Source organism: Phaenicophaeus curvirostris, chromosome 9 (genome assembly GCF_032191515.1).
Source record: "Phaenicophaeus curvirostris isolate KB17595 chromosome 9, BPBGC_Pcur_1.0, whole genome shotgun sequence".
Classification (NCBI taxonomy): domain Eukaryota; kingdom Metazoa; phylum Chordata; class Aves; order Cuculiformes; family Cuculidae; genus Phaenicophaeus; species Phaenicophaeus curvirostris.
The window spans coordinates 19,100,696-19,115,365 of NC_091400.1; the positions used below are offsets into that span (position 1 = coordinate 19,100,696).

The 14,670-nt window shown below is 53.9% G+C and overlaps 1 protein-coding gene across 5 annotated transcripts in view; it reads left to right on the forward strand.

Moving 5' to 3' along the window:
- The first annotated feature begins 1,018 nt into the window (after positions 1–1,018).
- PSD (pleckstrin and Sec7 domain containing) overlaps positions 1,019–14,670 on the forward strand; it is a 44,751-nt gene continuing 31,099 nt past the window's right edge. For all 5 annotated transcript variants that reach the window (XM_069864269.1, XM_069864270.1, XM_069864271.1 and 2 more), the window contains exons 1-4: positions 1,019–1,138; positions 10,770–11,652; positions 11,732–11,834; positions 12,318–12,786. In XM_069864269.1, the coding sequence (XP_069720370.1) occupies positions 10,897–11,652; positions 11,732–11,834; positions 12,318–12,786 (1,328 nt within the window). In that variant the 5' untranslated portion in view covers positions 1,019–1,138; positions 10,770–10,896. The remainder of the gene's footprint in view (positions 1,139–10,769; positions 11,653–11,731; positions 11,835–12,317; positions 12,787–14,670) is intronic.

The following is a 14,670-nucleotide window of genomic DNA, read 5'->3' on the forward strand; positions in this document are numbered from 1 at the left end:
TGTTATAATAGAGGCAGAGGTGAGATATGGTTGTGTTTGTTTGGTCTCTGTTGCATCCAAACCTTTACCCAGCTTGTGCTGAGCATGGAGAAGGTGCAGGCTTCCATACCTTTAAGACCTGGTGCCAAGGCAGAGGATCAAGAGTTCGTTAGTGCAGAGCCTTCTCCACTAAACCACTTCTTGCACCATTCAGGGATCACGCTTAATCCAGTTCCCTTAAGCTTGCTTGCAGGACAGCAGTCACTGTGCCAGGGCTGGAGCACTGCAGCCTCTCAGGCGGTGCTGGCTTAACTCCAGGTGCAGCTCTAAGGGTCAGCATTGCCCTGGGCAACAATGAGCAGCTTTTGGATCCTGCAGCCTGAAAACAAGTTCCCTAGCATAACACCACAGCAAGTGCAGTGAGGTGCTTGCTCTGATAAGCCTCTTTAGCACCTGACCCCAGTGCAGCCCTGAGTTTGCTGTCTCAGCATTTAGGGGAGCGAGCGCAAGCAAGAGAGAAGGGAAGGGTGAACGTGCCAGCCGTGTCAGGGCACAGCAAGGGTGGCTGTCCTTGAAAGGGCAGGGGCCTCCACAGCCACTCAATAGCTGACCAGTGCCCAGCAGAGGTAACCAGGGTCAGACACAACCCTATGACCCACAGGCAGGGCCATGATTGAAGTCCAACTAGGATATCAGCCTACAGGGGAGGGTCCAGACCAACAGTGCCCATGGCTCAGCATAAAAATAGCTTAACTAAGCTAGAAACTAGAACTCCTACAATATTGCTATTTAGGAGCTAAGAACCCCAGGCTGAGCTTAAATAGGACCCCTGGACCCCAGACAGGAGCTGATGGAGGCTCCAGGTGAGGCTGGTTAGGGCCACTAAGGTTTATGTATGCCTTAGGGCAACTATTGGTCTATGGTGGAGTTCATAGGTAGGTTTGAAGCTATGGCTACTGAAATGTATGTGCCGTGTACTAGGAGACATGGAGAGTTTCCAGCTGTGAAGTGCTCAGACTGTTCTCTTTCTTCTCCTCAGGTTTATTGCAGATGCAGGAAGAATATCAAGAGCCTGTTACTGTATTGTAAGGATGTATGCTGAGACATAGCTTTACACCATCAGGATGTCAAGTAGAGCTAGCAATGTAGGACACCAATGGTAAGGATCTCAAACCAGTGCTGGGTTTGTGCTCACATCTGTAAAGTTTTCCTCTATGCAAAGTGGTTGTGGTATGGCTGTACAGCACTACTATACAGGGCTTGGGTGGTGGTGTCCACTGTAGCTTAGCAGTGAAGGGACAGCTCAAAGCAGGCAAGCCTGAAGAACCTGAGGTTTGTTCTGCTCTGCCCAGTAAAGCAGTAGGGTGAGGGCAGAGCTTGGGCTGAAAACTTCCTGCAATAAGCTTGGATAACTGCCAGTTTCTAGGTTTTAAAGAGGATGTGGGAAAGATTATCACAACTGCTTCTGTAAGACTGACCAACTCTATTAATTCATCTTCTAAAAGGAGATGAAAAGGGCTGTAGTCCTGTTCATGTGCAAGTCTATGAGTTCAGTAGTAAGCCTGGAGGAGACAGGACATAAGAGCTGGGGAAATGGAGCTGACAAGCACTTATGTTAACCCAGCTGGCCTGGTTTTAGCATATGTTCTGTTAGCTCCATGGCACAGTGCGTGTCTGGTGTCATTTAGGCAGCCCCAGCTCCTAGCTTAAAAAGGCTGCCCCTTTGCCCCTTTCAAGGCCAGTGAGGTGAGCTTTACCACTTTCTGGCCTGAACTTCATCTGTCATGACTCACCAGGCACATGCCCGCCATTTCTGTTTTGTCCCCTCGTAAGACACTGTTTTAGACAAAGTGCCTCTGAAGCTGACTGTTCCCAGAGCCAGTGCTGTGCTGTGACACCCACGCAATGTTTAGGGCAGCGGGAGAAGTGTATTGCACAGGTACTTTCAACAAGTAGGGGACACTGGTCAGCCCTCTGGGTGTCCTGTTACCCTAGTGAGCACTGATGTCCTGTGAGGGACAGCAGGGCTCCCGCATCAGGCTTTGAGCTGATCTGTAGTGACGAGAGACCAAGCTGAGCCCTGGGGGGAGGAAGCAGATTAGCTCACAACAACTGCTGCTGCAGCTTTCTTGTATCTTCCCTGAAAACATACAGTGCTGGCTGCGCTCAGAGCCAGGGCATGGCCTTGGATCCAATCCTGCTGGCATCTTCAACCTCCTGAACACCCCCCTGATGCTGAACAGAGGTTTCAGTCAGCTCCACTGCTGCAAGGCAGTGCTGGTGTCTGGCTGTACTTTTGAAGAGGCTAGGGGAACAGTTTAGTCTTGAACTCATCCTTTGGGAAGCAGGGATGAGGTTTAGGGAAATAGAGCCTGAAGTGCGGGGAATCCTGTTGTTGGAAGAACTGACCTCAAGTGAAGAATCCCAGGCATTTGTTCCCAGAGATGCTCCTGATACGCTGACTGATCTTGGGCAAGTCTTCTCCACCCATACCCCTTGACTTTCACTTGCGCTGAAAAAGCAGTTATTTCCATACCAGAAGTGTACTAAGAAGATGTCTGGGTTTCCTCAAGCCTGCTGGGGTCTTTTGGAAAGTACAACTTATTTTCAGGAGATTGATACAGTGCCAATCACTAACCTGCTGTCCTATCACCTTGTATGATGGCTTGGCTCCTTGCTGCATAAACATATTTAGCCTTGCAAAGACTCTGAGAGCATTTCCTTTACAGTTTTCCACTAGCCTTAAGTGGGGCAAGAGACAAGATTGTTTTAAGGACACCAGAAGCTCTGCAATTTTCACTTACGATGTAAGAGCTGGGTGCGTGTAGCACCCCTTGAGTAAAATGTCTCAACACTGATTTTCCTTGGACTCTCACCACATTCTTTCAAAGGATATGGCACCATATTCTCTCTGGCTACAGGATAAATCTGACACCCTCCATCACTCTCAGAGCTGGAGTGGACCACAGCTAGTCTTCTTGGTTGCATGGGAGAAGGTGTTGAGCTCACAAGGCAAACTCTGCTCTTAGTGAGTGCTGAGATTGCACGGTACCACCAGGAGCCACTCTTAAGCTGGTGAAACAGGAACCCATGATGCCTCTGTTCAGCTTTTCCCTGTACACGCCACCTCCCCTTTCTCTTATTTAGAAGAAAATCTGACTATACAGTTGAAGCTTAAAAAAAAAAATAGTAAAAAAGCAAAGCAAGGCCCAGCTGTGTAAGTTAGGTTTGGAAGAGGAACATGCATGAGGAGCTCTTAGATACACACTGATGTGGGTCTGTTCTGCAGCATCTCCTTTACGAATCAGCAGCTTCCAAGCTTTCAGCATGTCCTTTGCATGTGGTTCCACACATCTCCATGGTGTTAAGTTTTCCTTAATTTCCTCATTATGCCTGTAATTACTCCTCCTTAACTGACTTTTTGGGGGTTCCCACACATTTTATACAATTCTGTGTGTAAGCACATCCTTCCTGTGCTGGTTCCAGCTGTGTGCCCAGGGCTTGCTGTTTCTTTTATGCTTAAGATATTCCCTGTATCCATTGCTTTTACTCCCCCTTATGCCCTTTCACCTTTCCCCATGTGAATCTTGAGGCTGAAGGTCAGGAGGAGGGATCACTTCTTACTGTTACAGAGATTAGCTGGAGAGCAGCTCCAGAGATGATCTCTGGAGCACAAGTCGTGTCCTGGGAGGGTCACCAAAGAACTAGTGATCTGGGTTGTTTCAGACTAAATTTGCCTCTTTGATGCAGTGACTCATCACAGTGAGGTGGGTCTGATGAGTGACCTGTTGGCACCCAAGAAGCTCCAACCTCAGTAGCGAGCGCACCCCACCAGCCAGAAATCTGCTTTGCTTCAAAACCATCTTTTCCCTGAGCATCTTTTTACCAAGAGATACTCCCACACAATTGTTCCCCTAACTGCTGTGTAGGGAGATTATTTATGGCTCAAGCTGTACTGAGGCCCCACCTCCCACATCCCCAGGACAGGTTTTACCATGCTGGCATTTCTAGCTTCATCCTGACAGAGCGATGCTGGTGCAAGGGGAAGCCCACTTGCTGCATGGGTGCTTCCCAGGGCTGGGACAGGCTCAGGGGATTTCTGCCATAGCAGATGGTCTCAGGGTGTCATAGAAATATTTTGTTACAGCTCACTCTGAGTCCCACCATACAGCTTTCACTGCCTCCTTTCCACGCCTCTGCTCTTCCAAGCCTGTGTCCCTCCTGCGGGAGGGGACAGATCCAGGTAGGAGCTGGAACACTGGGAAAGGTGCTGGCAGGCAGGCAGGCAGCAGCTATCCTGTGCATAAGAAGCAGTCCGCACTGCCTCTTCTCTCTGGTAACACATTTTGCTGTCAGTGTCCTCTTCCAGAGTGTCTTTTGCCCTGAAAAATCCTTCTGTGTTCCCATGTTCCCATGCAAGAGAGCTGCAAGAGGCACAGGATGATGTGGGTGCTCCCCCAAAAGCCAGGTCTGGGTGGAAGCCTGAGGTTTGGCCAGGGTGGGCAGGCAGGATCTCCAGCACTGCCTTTTTGCCCTGAGTAAGCTGTAAAGCAGCATTTGTATAACAGACTGTCAAGGAAGGGTGTTTTCGCCGTTTATCCTTAACCACCAGCTTGGTGAAATAACAGATAAGTACATCAGCCCATTTAAGTCTCAGCTTATACTGCAGTGGCTTTTTTAATACACTGCTAGGATGTGGTTGGGTGTTGGCACCAGAGGCAGAAGGCATTAATTAGAGCCATGTAGTTAAGTCTAGGCCCCAAGGGAGCGCGTGCAACTTAATTGGTTGCCCTGGAGCCCTCAATGCAGAGATGAGGGGAGTTCAGCTTTCCTTGCCCTTACAGGGACCCATTCCTGCGGGACTGTAGTTGCTATTTCCGAGGTGCTTCCAGTGGGCTGGGTGAGGAGCACCTGCCTGTTGATGGAGCAACTGTCTGCACTTGCAGGGCTATGCTGTATCCTGAGGCTAATGCACATTACTACTGACTTTGGCAGCAGTGAGTCAGACCATGGCCCTTATGCCCTTTGCAGTGGCTTATGCACAAGCTGCACTAAAGGAAACTGCTCTGACAGCCCCTCTGCACTCAGGGGAGGTGCCCAGAGGTGCACCAGTGTGTTTACTTCAAGTGGAGCTGCATCCACAGAAGATGTGCCTTTCTAGAGACTGATCTCTGTACCCTGGGACAGACTGAACATCAAACACTCCTGGAACCAGCTGGGGGAAGAAGCCCTGGTCTGTCCCCTCCCCACCCAAGTACCTAGGTCTGTACAGTTGCCAGGACACTACAGCATTCCAGGTTAGTCTGTTCCAAGTAAGAAGTTCATCCTTGTTCTGCCCTAGTAACACTCATGCCCTTCTGGGCTCGGGAGGGAAAGGTGCATTGCATGTTTGTTAAGATGACCAAGGGCAGTAGTTAGAAAACTCCTGGAAGCTGCCTGTGGCCAGACTTGAGGAACTAGCAGAGACCAGTGTGCTGAAAGGGATGACATGGAGCCAGGCAGACTCTGGTAGGAATGATGTGGTACCTGCCAGCAAAGACCAGAGGTGCTGCAGTGCCCAAGTGATGGTAGATTTCCCAGTGCATGGCAATCCTGGCGCTCTAGATAAGCTCACTAGGTTGGGGCTGTAGGGCACAGCATTGGAGACCCTCCCTGTCCCCTTCTTGTTCCTCTGCAGAGGGTTTTCCTGCTCCCTTCTGGTCCGCATCAGCTAGGGGGGATTTTGCAGCAGGAGGAACCAGGGGATCCAGGGCTAAATCCTGATCCAGTGGGACTTACATCAGTGCTGGCCAGATCTATGTGTGTGTGCACATCCTTCAGGAGGCACAGAGCTGTGGGAAGGTGAGAGGGATATGGAGGAGAGGGCAGTAGGGAGAACAACAGCTACTGTGGGGAAAACGGGCATGATTTGGAAGGAAATGTGTTTTCTGTGGATGGTCTGGATCTCCAGCCAGGATGGTAGAAGACCTTTCCCTTGCCCTCTGCAGCTCTCAGCAGGGCTTCCTGCAGGTGCTGGGAATGCACAGGCATGCCTCGCTCTGGTACAGACACACTGGGAAAGCACTGAGCTCTTCCACTTGGTTAAATTTGTCGCTCAGGCTGCGACTTAGAGAAAAGCCTTCCCCCTCCCCATCCTCCTGCCATCAAGAAGCTGCTGAAGGAATCAGGTCGTTTATCCTGCAGCAGCGAGGCCCTTAATTAGCCCGGCTTCTCGGAGCTTGCCAGGAAAGCTGACTGTGTGCGAGGCAGCTCAGGAACCTGTGGTCCCTGGTGTGGGGGAGAGGGGCCCCGCACAGGCAGAAGCCAGGAGAAGGAGGGAGAAAATGGCAGTGCCTCAATGCATTAAATATGAGGAGAGCCTGCCTGCCCAGACTGCTGCATTCTCCCTGTGTCCCTGTGCCTGGGAGGAGAGAAGGGAACACACTAGGTGGGCATGGAGCTGGGCTCCCTGCAGGCAGGGAAAGCAGCGAGGAGGGGCAGCTTTCTCCAGATTCGTTTCGTAGGCACAGTGTGCTCACGAGGCCCTGGCTCCCCTGGGCCTTTCCTCTCGTGCACATTTAATAATGATTGCTGGGCTGAGTAATAAAGTGCTGTTTAATAGCAAATCGATCTGGCAGCCTGGACGGGCAGGGAGTGCTGGCTGCCAGCCCCGGCATCCGCCACATGCAGACTCAGCGTGGTGGAAGCCCCGTGGCCCTGTAACACCCCTCACCTCCGCACCTGGCTGCCCCATGTGGGCTCTGCTCACACCCACCTCCAGTGCCATCAGAGCAGCTGGGCATGACACAAAGGAAGGGTGTTTTTTTCCCTTGTAGCATGAAGGGGTTTCTTGATAGCGGAGAGATGTTTCCCATCCTTGGGGAAACAGTGGAATCAGGTGTCTTAGAATCACAGAATCATAGAATCATTAGGTTAGAAAGGACCCACTGGATCATTGAGTCCAACCATAATACCTTGTGGCATGGGACGCGTTGTTACCTTGGCTGTGGTGTGCTCGGGGTGAGACTGCCCTGGAGAGATGAGTCTTGGGCACGGGGGCTGCTCCCCAGGGCGAGGGCCAGTAGCTCGCTGGCAGTGGCCGGTGTCCCAGGACACAGCAGCTTTTCTCTTCTTATGCCCAGGTAGTGTGGGGGTGCAGGGCAGGCTGTGCCCTGCAGTACCGACCATGACACATGTGGCCGTGCACCTGCCCACCGTCACAGGGGAGTGAGCAGGACACACCTCGCATGGTGCTGTGTGTGCTGGGGAATGGGGACACGTGTGGCATGACAACGGGATGTGCACGGTGCCGTTCTTTGGAGCGAGTCCAGAGAAGAGCAACAAAGCTGGTGAGCGGCTGGAGAACAGGCCTTATGAGGAACGGCTGAGAGAGCTGGGGTTGTTTAGCCTGGAGAAGAGGAGGCTGAGGGGAGACCTCATTGCTCTCTACAACTACCTGAAAGGACGTTGTAGAGAGGAGGGTGCTGGCCTCTTCTTCCAAGTGACAGGGGACAGGACAAGAGGGAATGGCCTCAAGCTCTGTCAGGGGAGGTTCAGGCTGGACATTAGGAAAAAATATTTCATGGAAAAGGTCATTGGGCAGTGGCAGAGGCTGCCCAGGGAGGTGGTTGAGTCACCTTCCCTGGAGGTGTTTAAGGCACGGGTGGATGAGGCGCTGAGGGACATGGGTTAGTGGTTGATGGGAATGGTTGGACTCGATGATTCTGTGGGTCTTTTCCAACCTGGTGATTCTGTGATTCATTCGTACACGGGGACGTGCACGGCGGGACGGCGGGACCCGCAGTGGGTGACACCGGGACACCGGGCAGCGCACGGAGCCCCACGGGGCCGCGGGACACGCCCGTGTCCCGATGCCACCGGCGGGGCGGGGCCGGCGGGGGTTCCCATTGGCTGCCGGGGCTGTCGGTGGGGCGGAGTGACGGGCACGGCCGGGATTAGCGCGGCGGGGGGCGGCGGGCAGGGGCCGGGAACACCGCGCCGCACCCGCGCCGAGCCGAGCCGAGCCGAGCCGAGCCAAACCGAGCCGAGCCGCGCGGTGCCGAGCCGGCAGGATGCGGCGGCGCTGCTGGTAGGCGCGGGGCGCGGCGGGGCTGGCGGTAGCAGCGGGGGAGCCGGGAAAGTTGGAGCAGTTGTTGCGGGGACCCGTGGCCCCCCGGCAGCGGGGAGCCGGGATGTCGGGGCGGGCTGGGGGCGCTGGGGGCGCCGGGCCGGGGCGGCTCCGCGGGGGGAGCGGGCGGCCCCCCGCTCATCCGGATGGATGTCACATCCACTCAAGGCTGATCCCGCCGAGACAGGAGGCGTGAGCTGGAGCGGCAGGCTCGGCACCCCTCCTCGGTCACCAGGGGAGGTTTAGGCTGGACATTAGGAAAAAAATTTCACGGAAAGGGTCATTGGGCACTGGCAGAGGCTGCCCAGGGAGGTGGTTGAGTCACCTTCCCTGGAGGTGTTTAAGGGACGGGTGGATGGGGTGCTTGGGGGCATGGTTTAGTGGTTGATGGGAATGGTTGGACTCGATGATCCTGTGGGTCTTTTCCAACCTGGTGATTCTATGATTCTCCTGGGGCCATCCTGCCCCCGTCCCTCAGCCCGGTTGCCCCGCTGGCTGCTGTGCCGTGTCAGTGTGAACGCAGCCCCCCAGCCCTGCACCCCTTAATTCCCTCCCATCCTTATTCCGTTCTTTGTCCATTCCCTTCGCATCCTCCCCCGGCTCCTGCGTGTTGTCCCCGCACACCCTGGCCGTGGGTGTGCTCTTCCCCCGCAGCACAAGCGGTTCCTGCTGCCTCCTGCCTTCACCCCGCATCGCCCCGCTCAGCCCGCACGGGGAGCGACCATCCCGCGTTGTACTGCTCGCATCAAAGCCCAGGGAAAATCCCTGGACGTCCCTTGGCTGCTGAGAAGGGACAGCCAGGAGGAGCAAGTTTCTTGTATGTATGAGATGTTCTATTTAACAAGTCAAGTCCCCCACTGATGTGCTGCCCCCGGCTATCACACTGCAGCTTCTGAGTTTTTCTCTTTGAATGTGTGCCCTGGGTTGCCTGGTCAGCCTGCCTGTGGCTTTCCTTTGCAGCGCTTCTGCCTTCAGGCAGTAGGACCAGCAAGGATCCCTCCAGCTCACCAGTGCCTTACAGTCCAACCCATTCATCGCAGTGATTTGAAGAGCATTGATTCACAATTTAAATCAGCAAGCAGGAATCCTCAGTCTATCAGTGATTTTTCATCTCTGTAGCATTTGTGCTTTTTACCTTTCATTACTAAAGAAAAGCTCACCCTGCTGGATGATGTAGCTATCCAACTTCAGAGGCTCACAGGCAGGCATGGCCTTTACTCTGAATTTGATAATTTGCCTTTGATAACCAGGAGGACACACTGTGCTTATCCCATTTTTTTTAACAATAACTCGCATGTGTTGAGATAGGCTGTTTTTGTAGATTTGTTATGTTAAAGTGAATGCCAACTATTTCTAGTGATAACTTTTCTTTTCCTTGGCATGTGTGTCAGTCTGCATTGAGATAAAAAGTGAAATTTCATTTTAAATATATAAATCCCACATTTTTATTATTTGTCAGTTATCTTCAGCAACCTTGAACGCGAACACACCATAACAGGGGGAAAAGATTGTAAAAACATTGACATATTAAACAAGAGAGTGTTGGGGTTTTTTTGTGGCGAGTGAATTACAGATTGCTGTGCTCAGCAGGAGACAGATTTTTTAGCAGTATGATGGAGCAGATAGATGGGCATCTGACCTGCCCAGTGGACTGTTTTATTAAGAGTTGTATTTCTGCATCTCTGGAGCCTAAACACTTGAAAATCTGCCCCACATCCTTCAGGAATTTAATTCTGTCTGGTTTGTACTTGGAAAGAGGGAGAAGAAGTCATGCTTTCCTCCTTTTGCAACTGGCTTTTGGTTTCTCACTTTGAAATTATGAGATCTAAGTGAGGGACTTGGTATCTTGGCATCTGTCAGAAGGCAAGAAGCAGCTAAGGCAGACTCTTCTGTGCACACCAGGAATTCAGAGAAGCTTGGGGAAGGATAAGACAGGTTTTAGCTCCCCTGGGAGAAAGAAAAACATTGGCAGCCCTGCCAGCGGTGCCAACAGGGGTCTAGGTCCTGCCTTCCCCTGCAGCCGACCACCTGCCACTTTGGGGTGGCAAATCTCACCTCCGGATCAATGGTGCCTGGGCAGAGGCAGGCAGGCAAGCTGCATGTGGGGTGGGCGTGCTCTCACACCAGGGTGAGATTGTTGTAACCACAGCTTTTTGGATCTGCGGGTGTTGACAGCTCTGTCTGTGCCACTGATAGTGTCTGCGGCGTGTGCTGGTATGACACACTTTAAACTCAGGCTGACTTCCAGAGAGAGAGGCTTCTTGCCCATGCTGCTCCTATTAAGCTGCTTGAGCAAGTGTAATTGGGGGATGTCTCAGTGATCCAGTTTATAATTTTCCAACCCCTTATTGAAGTGATTTTTAGTAGGTTGTGGGTAGTAAATATATTCAACCAAAAGCAGGATGAATGAAACCCATTTTGAATTGCAAAGCATGCTTTCCTGCTGTGCCTGGGGTGCTGGTCTGTGGGAATGCCTGAGCATTCTGACGCCCTGGGAAGGAAGCAAATACCCCAGGGGGCCTGCGGACTGAGCAAAGGATGCCGGTGTCCATGCAGTGCTGCTAGTCTAATGCCTGCAATGAACCTCGCCTCTTCTTGCAGTGGAAGGGAATTTGAAGGGGGTTTTCTCACCTGGGGGTTTTGTTCTGCCTCCCTTAACCAGCTCTCCTTGCCCTTGTTTCAGGGCTGCCTGAGGATACGTCGCCCCTTGACCTGGCCGTCATCTCAGGGGTGCCGCAAACCCGCCTCGCCGTCCCCGTGCCACCCCGCCAGGCTCTGGACCCGACGCCTCCGTGCCCTCCTCCGGTGGAATGGCCCAGGCGGGGGGACCCGTCTGCCTCCACCCTGAGGAGGGCTGTGCCGCTTCGCCCCCGCCGCTCGCCTGCAGGGTGGGCCGGAGGTCCTGGCTGGCTGGGGGGAGCCCCGAGGCTGGGAGGCACAGCCCCCCGCGCTGCCTGACCCCCAACCTCAATGCTGGCCGCCTCCACCTTCTGCGCAAGGGCTTGGCCCCCGACGCCCACCGCTGCCCCGTCGGCCTCTACAACAGCACCGGTTCCTTGGCCCGCAAGCCAGCAGAGGCGGCTGCCTTTGGCAGTGGGAGCTGCCCGGGCGTGGGGCGCCTGACAGCCCCCTGCACCCCTCGGCGTGGCCAGCCCGCTGCGGTGCTCTGCTCCCCGGGCAGCCGCAGCCCACTGGTGGCCGCAGCCCCAGAGGGACACAGCTCTGTCGTCACCTTTCGCTTCATCGAGAAGGCCAGTGTACGGACCCTGGGGCCCTGCTGGGAGAACAGCCCCCACCTCAGCTGCAGCCTGGAGCTCGGCGGGGATGTGGGGTCCCCCCGTCCCCACTCCCTGCCCCAGGAACGATTCCTACGCGCGCTGAAGCTGGAGGCCTCCGCGTCTGACCCTCTCCTGGCTGGGGGCAGGATCCCACAAGGGACGCATCCGTGTGGGAAGGAGCCCTGCACCCTTGATGCCAACTGCCTCTGCCGCTCCCTCACCAATGGGTTGCCGGAGGATTTCCCCACCTTTGCCAGGAGCCCCCTGAAGCCGGACCCCCAACCCCAGGTAGGTGCCGGAGTGCCCTGCACCAGGTGTGGGCTATGACCTGCTGCCCATCGTCCACTCACTGCTCTCCCCTCTGCAGGGCAGCGCATGGCTGTACCCCCGGCAGAGCTCAGCTCATGCCCAGCGCATCGCGAAGGCCAAGTGGGAATTCTTCTATGGCTCCCCAGACGCCCCAAAGACAGGTAAGTTGCTGGGGAAACACCCTCAGCCAGACCAACCTCAACCTGTCCTTTGCAAGACTGAATCTCTGCCAGGACTCCCTCTGGGGCTGCCAAACCTCAGGGCTTGTTGGAGCCCACTCGGCAGCTGAGATGCCCCCCAAGATCAGCCAGTCCATGTCCGCCTGGGTCCAGAGCCTGCACGCACCAACCTCCTCACAGAGTCCCCTGCAGCCATGCAAGACATTGTGCAAAGGGGGTGGTTTAGAGCCATGACCCCCAGCAACCCCACATTGTCTCTGCAGGAGGGCTTTGGGCTGCCTACGCCTGCATTTCCCCTCTCTGCTTCTCCACACCCTTTTTCCTTCTGGCTGCCCCTCTCTGTTTGCTGGTGCCCATCACACGCATGACCCTGCACTCGGGGTGTATGTGATGCTGCAGAAGCAGCACTCTGATGCTCCCCAGCACAGCTACCCACAGCTCTGAGTGCTTGGGGCTCCCTTGCAGGCTCCTCTGTCCTCGACTCTACTTCCCTGGCTAAGCCGTCCCAGAAGCCTGTCTGTCCGCTGCCCACCAAGCCAGCAGCGTCAGTGCCCGAGCACAGCTTGAGCCACGTGGAAGTGGAGATAGAGATGGCTCCTCCAAGTGGGCAGAAGCCTGGCTCCTGTGAGACGGGGATTATAAGGAGGACAGTGAAGTACTCTGAGACAGACCTGGACACCGTGCCACTGAGGTGCTATCGTGAAACCAACATTGATGATATCTTGGCTGAGAAGGAGGAGGTGGATTCAGCGATTGAGAGCCAGAAGGACAGCGAGAGCAACCCAAGCTTTGGGGGCACCCCAGGCAGGAGGAACAGCACAACAGAGGAGCACCCTGCCCTGGGCGCCAGCTGCCCAAAGGATGGGCTGCAGAATGGGCACACGAATGAGGATGATGAGGTGTTTGAGGCAACGAGGAAGGAGAACAGGGACAGGTGAGGATCTGTGTATGAGAGCAAAAAGCTCCTCTCACCCTCCTTATTGTCCCCTGCATGGTAAAATGGACTCTGCTGAAAGAGTGCCTGAATTAAAATTCCAGTTGCTCTGTCTGAGCTGGGTTGGGGCCGGGGGGGCAAATGGGGTCCTGGATTACCTGACCCGGGCTGGGACTGGGACTGGGACTGGGGCTGGGACTGGTAGAGAGTCCTCATCACCCTGTGGGAAGCATGGGGCAGGGGTAGTGATCCAGCTCCAGGTGCTGTGCCATGGCCCCCACTCCACTGGGGTGACCCATGTCGCTTGAGTCACCCAGCTGAACTGAGACTTCCGAGCATGAGTCCCACCAGGTTAATGACATCCTGCACCTGTGCTGCTGGGTGTTTGAGTGATGGTGATAGGGCACCTGAGCCCAGGCTGTGTCCTGGAGCTGCTGTGTTTTGCTTGGCCTCAATAGGTATTTGCCATGTTGGGGAAAGAGTGGAGTGTGCATCAGACTGGAAAAACCGTTTTGATGTCTTTTGTGTCATTTCTCACTTACGTGGTGAAACACCCTATACTGGGAGGCTGATGGAGTGAGTGACATCCAGCTGCCCTCCCTTGGACAGGTAACACCATTCAAGCTGCTGTCTGTCCTGTGCCAGGCACTAGCAGCCAGCACTAAGGGAGATGGCATTTTGGCCATGAGACTCTGCTCATGGAGTGCCCTCTGGAGTGGTGGTTTGACCATGAAGAGTGACAGGCATTGTCAGCCTGCTTTAGGAGGCATCAGGAGGGGAAGGAGCTTCAGAGCACTGTGTGGGACAGCTGCCTGGAGGGGAAAGGCCCTGGCAGGGAACCAGAGATGTTTGTGCAGGCAAGTGGCAGCCAAAGCATCTACTAATTGTGTATTGGCAAAAAGTCTCAAGTGAGATGATGGGGCTCAGCATCATCAGCCCGTGCTCCACAGGAGTGGAGAGAGGTCTCACTTTGGAAACGCAAAGCCAGAGCAATGCTTAGGATGCTGCATGGCAGCATGCACTCACTTTGGTGTGCAAAAGGCAGGTGTGAGCATTTAGGTAGAAGAAAAGGGGAAGGGAGGTTTTGATATCTGCAGTGGGAAAATATAATGAAAATGTAGTCGTAGAATCATAGAATGGTTTGATTTGGAAGGGAGCTTAAAGATTACTTAATTCCAACCTCCCTGCCATGGGTAGGAACACGTCCCACTAGATCAGAATGCCCAAGGCCCATCCAGCTTGGCTTTGAACACCTCCAGGGACGGGGCGTCCACAACTTCCCTGGGTAACCTGTGCCAGTGCCTCACCACCCTCATTGTGAAGAATTTCCTCCTTATGTCTAGCCTAAATCTGCCCCTCTCCAGTTTATAGCCATTCCCCCTAGTCCTATCACTACATGCCTTTGTAAACAGTCCCTCCCCAGCTTTCTTGTATACCCCAGCACTGAAAAGGAGAAGCATGTAGGTGCTGGGTTGATGTGGAGGGAAGATATGTGTCCCAAAGCGAGCTAGGTTTCTGCCTGTTTGTCCAACCTTTGCATCTGTTGTGGAGGGGATGAATGCATCCCTCCCTGCTACCTACCTTGTCCTCAAAACTTTGGGTTCTATAGAAAATCTGAAAGTAAGTTATTTATTATGTATTTTCTTCCAAATGAATGGTGATGGAAATTTTGAGTGAGGTGTTCTTAACACTGCAAGCATGTTCTTCAAGTTACTGTAAAAATTGTCTTGCATAGTGATATTTTGTTCCCAAATATGTACTAGGTCACTAGTCCTGTGAGCTGTAAGCCTAGACTTGCTTTTTGTCCTCTGAGGCACCTTAATGTAGCTCCCCAAAGAGCGACGGAAAGCTTGGATGCATCATTAAATGCATTGTTGCTCCTAA